Genomic DNA, 12,796 nt, shown 5'->3' on the forward strand with positions numbered 1-12,796 from the left:
GTTATCCTTCTCATAAGCACACAGTGATAGGGATTCTGCAGTAAGCTTGATGCTGTTCAAAAAATGTATGGATTCTCTTGCAGTTGCCTGTTTGATTAGAGGTAAGGTAGGGATCAACTTCCACACCATGCTCCAGGCTGACCTCCACTGTCTACAGCATGGGAATAGTTTCAGAGGGTAGCCATGTTAGACTGCTGTAGAACAGCTAGATTCAAGTCCAATAGCACCTTAGAGACTAACAAGCTTCTCTGAGTATGAGCTTTCAAGAATCAAAGCTCCTTTCATCAGGTATCTGACAATCAGTAGAAAGAGGAAAGCCTAGGCCACGTTCCCAGTGTTGCACAGGAAGTGCCATCATCACAGTGACTTCTGGGTGATGCTGTGGTATTGGGCAAAAATTCTGTGGTAGAAGTCAGTTTTGCCATGGAGTTTTTGCACAAATACCAGAGCATCATCCAGAAATTGCTGGTATGAGACGCCCTGTGTGACACCAGCAATGTGGCCTTTGCCTTTCTTTCAATAAGTCCCTCCCCATCCCCTGCTGGTTGCCAAGAGGGACCACCTGGCAACCCTATCCACACCCCAAATCTCCAGGTATGTTCCAACCCAAAGCTGGCAGCCCCACTCCAGGTGGGGCCTGGACATCTCTCAGAATTACAGCTGATCTCCAGATGGCAGGGATCAATTCCCATTGAGAAAATGGCTGTATTGAAGGATGGACTGCATCAGGTTGCCATCTTGCAGGCGGGGCCTGGAGATCTGGAATAACAACTTTTTAGCAGATTTTTAGCAGAGATCAGTTTTCCTGGAGAAAATGACTGCTTGCATGTTTGGTGTAGTGGTTAAGTGTGTGGACTCTTATCTGGGAGAACCGGGTTTGATTCCCCACTCCTCCAATTGCAGCTGCTGGAATGGCCTTGGGTCAGCCATAGCTCTGGCAGAGGTTGTCCTTGAAAGGGCAGCTGCTGCGAGAGCTCTCAGCCCCACCCACCTCACAGGGTGTCTTTTGTGGGGGAGGAAGGTAAAGGAGATTGTGAGCCGCTTTGAGACTCTTCGGAGTGGAGGGCGGGATATAAATCCAGTATCTTCTTCTTCTTCTTGCATGGTGGACTTTATGGCATTATTATACCCCACTGAGGGCCCTCCTCTCCCCAAACTCTGCCTTCCTCAAGCTGTATCACCCAAATTTCCAGGAATTTCCCAAGCCAGAGCTGGGATTTCAGTGGATTTGATGCCACAGAGTCCAACTTCTAAGACAGCCATTCTCACCAGATAAACTGATCTCTGCCACTTGGAGACTACTTTTAATCCAGTTCCTAGCAGATCACCAGCCACCACCTGGAGAGCTGGCTACTAGGCTGGATGCTATGCCATAGCTGTTGCGAGATGCCTGGTACTCCTGTATGCCCAGCTGGGTGCATGATTAGGGAAGTAATCCGGAGAGTCTGAAGTGTTCAATTTTCGTTTGGCTTTTCCCGGTCTGTTTTGGGGCTGATGATCAGCCTGTTGATAGGCAAAAGGTGGGATTTGCCTTTTTGTGGTGCTGAGGGGATCCGAATCTCTTTACTAACTTAGCCAATTCCCCAGGGAACTCTACTTGACAACATACAGTCAGTTAATATACTGTTCAACCTGGGGTTGTGCACTGTACAAATAAGAACATAAGAGGCGCCCTGCTGGGTGCTGCATCACATGGCCACTAAAGCTGATCGAGTGACTGGTTGTCTCTGGAGGATGTTGAGGTTCTGGGGCGAGCCTACCATTTTTAAGCCAGCCTTCTGATTTCCTGTGTGCCTACTGGGAAGACACAGGGTGCCGAAGGTGAGTTGCCATTCACTGTCCCTTCCAGTTGCCCTTCGCTTTCCCTGCCGCAAGTCTGCGCTCGTCGAGCCAAAGGCTCGCAACTGCAACACCAGTTTCGGCATGACCCTCTTCCCTTGCCGTTGTCCGCTTATCTCACGTGATGAGAGGCACGTGGCTAAAGCCGTCCCTATTGGTCAGGCCGTGGGGCCGGCGCTCACGTGAGCGTGCGGGTGGCTTCCGTGCGGTGATCGCGGGGCGCGCGGAGCTTGGGGCCTGGTGGGGGACGATGAGTGGCGGCCGGCGGAAAGAGGACCAGACGTCGCACTCGCAGCAGCACCTGGTGGCCAACGGCGGCGGCGTCCTGCGGGGCTCGCTGTGGAGCAAGGCGCTGCGGAGCGACTCCGCCTGGGAGGACAAGGTGAGGCTCGGCTGGGGCTTGCTCGGCCCGTCGTGCTGTCGTCCTGCGGCTCCCTCCGGATAGACAATGTGATAGGGGCGAGCGTGGGCTGCAGCCCTGAGCGCCCCTCAAGGGGAGGAAGGACGGGTAGGTGGAAGGATCGCCCTGTGGAGGCCCCGTGATTGTCCTGTTATTTGCGAAGTGTCCTGAGAGTGGAAGGGAGACTTGGGAGTCATGTGAGGATAATTAGCCCTGTCGGTCAGCAATAGAACAGCTAGACTCGAATCCCATAATACGTTACTTAGACTCTCTAAGGCTTAGAGACAGCAAGATTTTCAGGGATGAGCTTTCTAGAGTCAGCGCTCCTGTCCTCAGGGAATCCAGAATAGATCTCTTAGTGGAGGAGAGGAGGAGTGGATGGCTGGCCTGTTGATTCACTTTTCTTAACTTAAGCGCTGGCCTGTTTTTTAAAAATGTGGTGCTGCAATATGTAGAGGATTGCATTACTCGATCACTGGTATGAAAGATTTCCAGGGTAATTCAGTGAGTTTGTTGTGGCAAAGCTTTACAAAACACTTCATCATCTGACATCAACCATGGTGGCCTCACTTTGATAGGAATGTAGAATATAAATACGTATGGAGGGGTATTGCCTGCTATTGTTATTCTTTATGTACAGCTAGTATCATATAAAAACATTGCAGATTGTGTTTCATGACCTTTTGACACCAAGCTTAAACTTTTTCTTTTGTTTGAGTATCTATATATCTGCCAACTGAGAATATACTTCTTGTTTCTGAAGAATGAAGGCCACAAAAAGCTTACTCTATGGTTTTTGTGGTGCCGTAACCTTCTTTCTTTAAGGTGGTGTGGTTTGTGTTTATGATGTTGGCTAGTGTGAAACAACTTGTTCATGGGGGTACATTATCAGATTGTGTGATGACTTGGGCAATTGATGTATTTCTCAATAATTTATAATAAAAAGGCTCTGAAGACAAAGGAGTCCAGATGTTTTCAGAGCCTATTTCCCCCCAATCTTACCCAAGGTCAGTAGGTAAAAACAGATTGACCACCCCTGGGCCAAAAGAAGTTAAACTTCGGACTACCTATGCACGGGCCTTCTCTACCGCGGCCCCTTCCTTGTGGAATCAACTCCCAGAGGAGGTGCGGGCCCTGCGGAACCTTGATCAGTTCCGCAGGGCCTGCAAGACCACCCTTTTCAAACAGGCATTCATGAACGGCTGACCAAGTCCACAAAGAAACATCAAAATGGTCCAGTCTGGAGATCCGCCATCATTACACAAACTGACAGGCATAGCGTCGATTAATAACGGTACTGTCAGATCTAACTTAATGTTTTTAGACTTAGTAACTGTTTTAACTAATGTATTAATCGGTTTGGGGTTAATTTAATGTTTTGTTAAATGTATTGTTATTTTGCTGTTGTTAGCCGCCCTGAGCCTGCTTGGCGGGGGAGGGCGGGATATAAATAAAATTTTACTTACTTACTTACTTACTTACAATCTTACAGGATCCACTCTGGAAGGTATGTGTATGAATTATAGGGCTATTCACAAATATAAAATTTTGATCTTGTTTTTTCTCTGCAGGATGAGTTTCTAGATGTGATTTATTGGTTCCGGCAGATCATTGCTGTTATTTTGGGAGTGATCTGGGGCATTGTTCCACTAAAAGGATTTATAGGCATAGCAATGTAAGTTTTTTGTTGTTAAATATTCTACAGCTGGTAACAGTAGTAGGTTAAGCACTTGAGATGACAAGGTGATAGAAATCTTTCTCCATGTACATTGCTGGAAGTCATCAATTCACAAATGGTGAGAGTCTGCAGTCTTCTTGCATTGGATTGTGCATGAAATACAGAAGAGTGAAGGTCAGAGAAGATTATTAATTTTTTTACTCAGTGCAGATAGGAAAAAAGGAAGCCAAAACATTGGAAAGTATTAATACTGAAGATAATATTAAATTCTTACTTAGAACAGAATAAAGATTTCCCCCCCAAAAAAAGTCATTCTGTGTATAGAGAATTTTCAGTTGAAAGCCTACAGCAGCTGGGTTGGATCTAGCCTAAATTTTCCAATGGCAGAATGGAACTTTCCTTCCTCCCAGCTCCATGGCATGCTGCTCCTGGGCTCTGGGGGATCCCAAGGAATGACCGGGAAGGGGGGGGAGGAGGCATGGTTAACAGAAAAGAAGAATCAGTAGAACTTGCCAGTGTAGTCTGGATCAGGGTAAACTCCTGGATGACAGTCACTCTGATGCCTAAAGTGTTTATACATTTCAAGTCTGTGCAGGATTTGTACCCAAAATGGTAGCTTTGGCTGAACATTTATACTGATATATTGGAAACCCATGGTTTCTTCTATCTCTAGCGATAACTAGTTTTAAAAAGCAAAGAGTGCTAACTGGAGTTAGTAAACAAAGTAGCATATGGAGTCCTTGCATGCATTTCAATTCTCTAACTTAGCCAGTTTCACAGCTCTGCAAGAGTGCTTCAGGTGCTTGCTGTAGCTCTTCTTATAGATTCATTTGTCTGGCCATCAGGAAAACCTCCTATGCTTGCCATGTTGAAATGCATTGGAGCTGGGTTCTCAAGCATCTTGTTAAATTCACTGAAGCTTTCACAGGTTATCTTCCTGATGGATCATGGCTTAAGTATTTGAATGCATACTGTCATTTTAAAATGGTGGCTTTCAATTGCTGTTATTTTCTTCCTCTCCAGATTCTGCCTCATAAATGCCGGTGTCCTATACCTCTATTTTAGTAGCTTCCAGCAAATAGATGAAGAGGAGTATGGAGGAACATGGGAGCTAACAAAGGAAGGGTTCATGACATCTTTCGCATTGTTTTTGGTAAATTTATGTTACATGTTCTTAGATGTGAGGCCTTATGTACAGAGCCACAATATAAAATAAGAGGCAGATTATCACTCCATGAAACTTTTAAAAATGTTTAACTAGTGGGAAAAGAAGCAAAGAAGAGGTGAGGGAACAAAAAGATAAGTTGCACTATATGATTGCAGCTTTAGAGAGTTATATGTATTATTTGTCATTGAGTTTGATAGATACATTAGAAGACTCAGGCAGGCAAAACTTTTCTTTACTGGCATCAGTGATGTCCTTGTCTTGTACTACTATGAACAATGAGTCAAGGAAAACGTGGCATTTGACTGTACTCACTGTGCAAAATAACCTAAAATACTAATGACAAGAGTAGGCAAAACAAGTTTTCTGGAGTTTCATAGTGCAGTCCTATGCAGACTGAATCTAGTAGACTTAGACCGAAGTAACAGGATAAGATTACTCTGTCAGTCAGACCCTTGCCAGTCCGGCTTTCACCCGGGTTATGGGACGGAGACAGTACTGGTCGCCCTGGTAGATGATCTCCAATGGCACCTGGATTGGGGCGGTGTGACGGTGCTGATGTTGTTAGATCTGTCGGCCGCGTTCGACACGGTCGACCATCGGCTACTGACCCGCCGCCTCGCCGATATAGGGGTGAGGGGGTCTGCCTTACAATGGCTCTCCTCCTTCCTCGAGGATCGGGGACAAAGGGTGGCAATTGGTGGCGAGCGGTCCCGGAGGCGCACACTGGATTGTGGAGTGCCTCAGGGGGCAGTTCTCTCACCAATGTTATTCAATATCTATATGCGCCCTCTTGCCCAGATTGCCAGGAGATATGGACTTGGGTGCCATCAATATGCAGATGACACCCAACTCTATCTGCTGATGGACGGCCGGCCTGACTGCGTCCCTGAGAATTTAGACCGGGCCTTGCAGGATATGGCAACGTGGTTGAGGGGGAGCGGGCTGAAACTGAATCCAGCGAAGACAGAAGTCCTTTGCCTGGGTCGGGGCGCCCGGGAAGGGGAAATACCTCTTCCGGTCTTCGACGGGGCGCCACTGAAAGTGGCGCACCGGGTTAGGAGTCTGGGAGTTCTACTGGAGCCTTCATTATCAATGGAGGCCCAGATTGCAGCCACTGCCAAGTCAGCCTTTTTCCACCTGAGGCGGGCAAGGCAGCTGGCTCCCTTCCTAGAGCGCCAAGATCTGGCAACGGTCACCTCGAGACTGGATTACTGTAATGCCCTCTACATGGGGCTGCCTCTGTACCGAACCCGGAAGCTGCAGCTGGTGCAGAACGCAGCGGCCAGACTGTTGCTGGGGCTCCCTAAATGGGAGCACATACAGCCTGGACTGTGCGAGCTGCACTGGCTGCCAGTTATATACCGGGTTCGTTACAAAGTGTTGGTCATTACCTTTAAAGCCATATATGGTCGAGGACCTGTCTACCTTAGGGACCATCTTTCCCCATATGAACCCCAGAGAGCACTGAGGTCAGCTGGAAAAAACTTGTTGACCACCCCCGGACCAAGAGAGGTGAAGCTGCAATGCACCCGCAATCGGGCCTTCTCCTCTGTAGCCCCGAACCTATGGAACCAACTTCCAGAGGAAATGCGGGCCCTGCGGGACCTTGAACAGTTCTGAAAGGCCTGCAAGGCCTTCCTCTTCCGACTGGCTTTCGCTGACGAAGAAAGTAATTGCTAATGATTACTGCCATCATAAAAGAACAAATAGCATTAGCACTTTTATCACTTAATTAATTAATTAATTTTAAACTTATCAGAATTTTAATGTTAAATGTAACTTTGTTTTTTGTATAACTGAATGATGTTGTTGGCCGCCCTGAGCCTGCTCCGGCGGGGAGGGCGGGATATAAATAAAATTATCTATCTATCTATCTATCTATCTATCTATCTATCTATCTATCTATCTATCTATCTATCTATCTATCTATCTATCTATCTATCTAGAATATTTGAAGTTCTGGGTACATTCTGGATTTAAACATAGGCACTATCCTTACACACACACAGGCATATATCTTTGTCTCAGTGTATGTTGGAGAAACATATCTAAGAAGCCGTTCTTTCTCATTATTATTATTAGTTTATTTCTATTCCACCCCTTCCCCCTTTTGGGGGTCTCAGAGTGGAGTACAACAATTTAAATTAAGATTACAATAAAATCATAATAAAATCAACTTCAGCAACCAGTAAAGTGCAATAGGTTAGTTCAGCATGATGATATGAAGCGAGATAGTATAGCACCACAATACAGTGGTGCAGCAGGCCATAAGGGCGTAGGGGGAGGCCAACCAATCTAATAGGCGGATAGATGCCCGCTACCTCATCCAAAGACCTGGCGGAACAGCTCTGTTTTACAGGCCCTATGAAAGGCCAACAAGCCAGGTAGGGCCTGGATCTCCATAGGGAGCTGATTCCACCAGGTCGGGGCCAGGACTGAAAAAGCCCTGGCCCTGGTAGAGGCAAGACGGGCATCCCTTGGGCCGGCAACTATCAGAAGATCTCGGGAGGCCAAACAAAGCGACCTCTGGGGTGTATATGGAAGGAGACGGTCCCGCAGGTATGTTGGTCCCAGGCCACATAAGGCTTTAAAAGTCAAAACTAACACCATGAAATGGATCCGGTATTCTATAGGCAGCCAGTGCAGGTCGCGGAGCGCTGGCTGTATGCTCACCCATATAGGTGATGCAGTCAGCAGGTGAGCTGCCGCATTCTGCACCTGCTGCAGTTTCCGGATCAGTTTCAGGGGCAAACCAGCGTAGACCAAGTTACAGTAGTCCAGCCTGGAAGTGGCCATTGCATGGATCACTGTAGCCAGATTTTGGGACGATAGGTATGGTGCTAGCTGCCTGATCTGCCATAGATGGAAGAAGGCAGACCATGCAGCTGTTGTGACCTGGACTTCCATGGAGAGGGAGGCATCCGGAATCACTCCCAGACTCTTCACCTGCTGGGCTGGTACCAAAGCGGCATCGCCCAGGGCTGGGAGCTGGATGCACGAACCCACCCCCCTCAATTCAGGTACAGAACCTCAGTTGGATTTAACTTCAGTCGACTCTGATGTAGCCACCCAGCCACGGCTTCTAATGCCTCTGCCAGCTGTTCAGGGGTGGAAGACAGTCTGCTGTCCATCAACAGGTAGAGCTGGGTGTCATCAGCGTACTGGTGACAACCCAGTCCAAAACCTTGGGCAATCTGGGCAAGAGGGCGCATATAGATGTTAAATAATGTAGGTGAGAGAATAGCTTCCTGCGGCACTCCACATATAAGTGAGTGTCGCAGAGAGATCTGCTCGCCAAGCATCACCCTTTAGCCCCGTCCCCGGAGGAAGGAGGAAAACCATTGTAAGGCCACCCCCCGTACCCCAGCGACGGCAAGGCGGTGGGTCAATAGGTTGTAGTTGACCATGTCAAATGCTGCTGATAAATCAAGAAAAATCAGCAGTGCTGACCCGCCTTGGTCCAGATGCCTTCTAAGGTCGTCTGTGAGGGCAACTAGTACCATCTCCATCCCATGGCCCGGGCGGAAGCCGGACTGGAATGGGTCCAGGGCGGATGTTTCATCCAGGAAAAGCTGCAGCTGCTCCACTACTGCTTTCTCAACTACCTTTCCCAGGAACGGCAGGTTCGAAACTGGGTGGTAGTTAGCTAGGATGCTAGGGTCCAGTGAAGGTTTTTTCAAAAGCGGGCGAATTACAGCCTCCTTTAATCTCTCTGGGAATGTCCCACTTGTCAGGGACAGGTTAACAATATCATCCAGAGAGTCCCTGATATCATCCTGGCAAGCCTTCACAAGCCAGGATGGACAGGGGTCCAGGGGGCAGGTGGTAGACTTCACTGCTGCTAGGATCCTGTCTACATCCTCCAATGCAAGTCAGCTGAAGCGGTCCAATATTGGACCATCCGACGGCCAAGGAGCTTCCAGTTCACATACTGTATCAACCGTGACTGGGAGGTCCTGGTGGAGAGTCAAGATTTTATCTGCAAAATATGTCGCAAAACCCTCAGAGCCAATATCCAATTCCCTTTTTGGTTGCTCGATGGCAAGGTTGTCAAAGACCAAATCATTCTAAATAATTGGGCTGGGCACAACTGCAGACTCTATGGAGGTCGCATAGAAAGTTTTCTTGGCGGACTTCACAGCCTTCTCATAGACGTCATAAGCGTTCTATAAGAGGTTCTGGACTCTTCATCACGAGCATACCGCAACTCTCTCTCTTAACCGTCTAAGCTACCGTTTCATCCTTAGGTCCAAGGAATACCAAGGAGCTGCTTTGGTACGGCAGCAAAGAGGGCGCCAGGGGGCGATGTTGTCAATGGCAGTGGAGAGTCAGGAATGCCAATCCTCCACAAGCTCATCTAACGACCCACCAGGGGGCATCAGATCCCGCAGGGCTTCTTGGAACCATTCTGGGTCCATTTGGCTCTGTGGACGAGCGTAAATCTGCTCGCCACTTAAACAGGGCGGAAGTTGCAAGTCCAGCCAGACTTTCAAGGCATAGTGGTCTGACCATGGAACAGCATTTGCCGCCATCAAATCCACTGATATTCCTGCCCTGAAGATCAAATCTAGCGTGTGACCGGCCTGGTGTGTGGGAACGAATACAAATTGGTTGAGTCCCAGCGTCTCCATGGATGACACCAGGTCCTGTGCCTGCAAGGACGCCGCGTCATCAACGTGGACATTGAAATCCCCCAGAACTAAAAGTCAGGGGAAGTCCAATGCCCAAGTGGACACCGTGTCTAGCAGGGCAGGTAGGCTCTCCGATGGTGCATCAGGCGGTCGGTACACCACCCAGATCGCCACACTGTCCTCAGTTTCCCACATCAGGCCAGTGCACTCTATGCCAGCAATATTCAGATCAGGCAGTGCCCTGAAAGAAAAAGAGTTTCGGATGAGCACAGCAACTCCCCTCCACCCATTTGTCCGAGACTGGTGAAAGACATCAAACCCAGGCGGGGTAAGCTGGTTCAAGGTGACAGTTTCACCATCCCAAACCCAGGTCTCCGTCATACAGGCCAGGTCGATTTGCTGTTCCATAATAAAATCCCGTAACGTGGCGGACTTATTATTAATGGACCTGGCATTAACACCAGTGAAGGAGATGGGTAATTTATCCTAGCCCCGCAACCAGCATGCCTCGGGATGGGACATCGGTGGGAGGATATCCGAGTTTTTCCATATCTCCGACTCCCTCTCTGTTTTCGCAACCTATTCCCACCATCATACCTTCCCCGCCCTATTACAACTGAAATCCCCGACCCTGACATGGCCTCCTCCATGCAATGCTATACAAGCAGTGTAATTTCTAACAGTTGGAATGCTGACCCCTCTTGCAAAGTTTCTTCTTGACCACGGGACCAAATTGAAGTTTTGTTTTTCAAAAAAGAAGAAAACAGAATAGGAATTTTGTGGGCATGTGGTGCTAGTTAATAATTATTGTATGGCATTGTGTGTCGCATAGCCAGGAGATCCAAAGATTGTCTGACAGCCTTAAGTTTTAGCTCTTTTGTGGCAAGCTTGACTTGTTCTGAAAGCGCTGTGATGAACCCAAGGCCACCTAGCTGGCTTTATGTTTAGGAGTGGGGAATTGAACCCAGTTCTGCAGATTAGAGTCCGCTGCTCTTAACCATTACACCTAACTGGCTCTTAATCAGCATGTGGTGATAAAGAGTAAGACCTCTTGCTGATGCTGCCTTTCTTTTTTTGTGCTCCCTTCTAGGTTGTCTGGATAATCTTCTACACTGCCATCCATTATGATTGACAAAATAAGCCAAATCAGTTGTCATAAGTTATTGAAGAACACTTTAAGAAACGGCTTCTGATGGATTGGGGGGAGGTAAACTAAGCCTGCTTTTATGCCCAAGGTCTGAGGAGATGGGACAAGCTTCATGGCTTCTGAGAAGAGAAATTGAGTCTGTGTTGATTATTTTTTAAAAAGTGTTGCTTTTCTGGAACTTAAAAAAGCCATCACAATATTAAGCAGTTCAAGACTGTTCAATCTGAATTTTTTCTGTGACTTTCTCCACTACAGTGACAACCAGCCTCTCTTTGCTAAAGGGTAAACGTAGTAATTAATTTGTGCCCACTGTGTTGCCCTCTCCAAATGAGATCTGTTCAATTTATGTCTTGTCTTCCATTTGACAGTATACGGTTTTAAAATAGTAGCCGTTATGAGGCTTTTGGCAGGAGGAAAACTCTGTGGAATTTATTATAGAGCACAGAATGTGACAGTTGTCTTTGACTTGTTTTAAGAAAATTAAAGGTCTGACTTCAGTAAACTGATTGTATTAAGTATTACTGTTTATAACCGGGTCATTGGGGTTTCTTAAACTTTGGTTGCTTAGTTCAGTTATAACCAGAATCTTCAGATTATTTCTTAAAACTTTCATATTATAACTCCTGTTGGGGATTGTTAGGTATACTTGGTTTGTTTAACTTTTTAAAAGTCACAATTTTAAGAGCACCTTAACGTTTCAATTAGCCAACTAATTAACTTCTCAGAGCCTACCTCAGAGTTCAGTGGTCTAAATGCACAAAATAACTCAAGACATAATTCAGAACTCAGTTACTTAGGGGTTTCTACAGGTGTTTGGAGTACAAACACAGCTCATTTTTCAGTTTTAATAAATAATTGAAAAATTAATATAAATGAAGGCAGCTAATTCCATGGAGCTATTCCATGATGGGAATAGATTGGGCTACAGTTTTGATTTTTTTGTGATTATAGTTATTGTAGATAGTGATAATGGATTATGGACTATACACTAGTTTAGGCTACTTATGATTCTTATTCATGGATCCCATCCAGGAATATTTTTAAAATATATAAAGACTATCTACATGGGTATCTTCCAGAAGTAGACCTGACTGTTCAAATCTTAATTGAAGATCAGTCGACAGAGGACAGAAGGAGGTTTGCACTAAGACTGCCTTATAATGAGAACCTGATGTGAGTCTTAATATACTGTGGATGGATTCTGCTATTCTTCCTGCTCCTCCATTAAGCCGTTATTTTTTGCTTACTTCACTTTTCAAGGCAACTTTCTAGATACCACAAATACCACCTTGCCCCCTTCCATTGTTCAGTTCTAACATTAGAGGCAAATTCCATCATAGGGGAGGCAAAAGTACTGTAGGTTCTGAGAGCCATCACAGGAGCTTTTCTTGCAGGTCTTTTTTTGCCAACTTACTGAATAGTTTTTCATTCAGACTCCTACTGTATGGATTAGTCTGTCATTCTGCTCTAAAACTTGATTTCTGCTAGTATTCAAATTATATTTCTCAATCAGCATCTGATTTTGTTTACTTAAAGCTACAGTCACCCACCAGTATATTAGATCATTTTATACATGAACATGCTCTAATAAATGTCATGTGGTTATGAAGTTGGTATGGCTTTTTCATTTCTATTAGTGTTCTTTTATATCTGAGTATTAAAGCTTCAGGACTTATCACTTAAGTGGATCTATTGATGTCTGAAAGGATGGAAACACAGATGTGCTTGCTTTGGCATTATGACATCACTTGTCCAAGACCAGGAAATGTAATTCTATTGTGCCTTATAACTGGGTCCTGTAGAGGGAGGAGAGCAAGCTAAGATCATTTAAATAAATTTGCAAGCAGAAAATCTTTGGAAGTATTGCTTTCTGTGGCAAGCACAGGCCTTTGTTTGCACCTAAACTCAACCCAGTGATTTATTTTGAATGCTA

At 46.2% G+C, this 12,796-nt stretch overlaps 1 protein-coding gene across 1 annotated transcript; it reads left to right on the forward strand.

The window, feature by feature from the left end:
- Positions 1-1,958: 1,958 nt before the first annotated feature.
- Positions 1,959-12,472, forward strand: RAB5IF (RAB5 interacting factor). Its single transcript, XM_060230973.1, has 4 exons — positions 1,959-2,221; positions 3,811-3,914; positions 4,941-5,070; positions 10,807-12,472. The coding sequence occupies exons 1-4, from the start codon at positions 1,964-1,966 to the stop codon at positions 10,846-10,848; spliced, it is 534 nt and encodes a 177-aa protein (XP_060086956.1). The 5' UTR covers positions 1,959-1,963; the 3' UTR covers positions 10,849-12,472.
- The last annotated feature ends 324 nt before the right edge of the window (positions 12,473-12,796 follow it).

The sequence above is a fragment of the Heteronotia binoei genome, chromosome 2 (assembly GCF_032191835.1).
Source record: "Heteronotia binoei isolate CCM8104 ecotype False Entrance Well chromosome 2, APGP_CSIRO_Hbin_v1, whole genome shotgun sequence".
Classification (NCBI taxonomy): domain Eukaryota; kingdom Metazoa; phylum Chordata; class Lepidosauria; order Squamata; family Gekkonidae; genus Heteronotia; species Heteronotia binoei.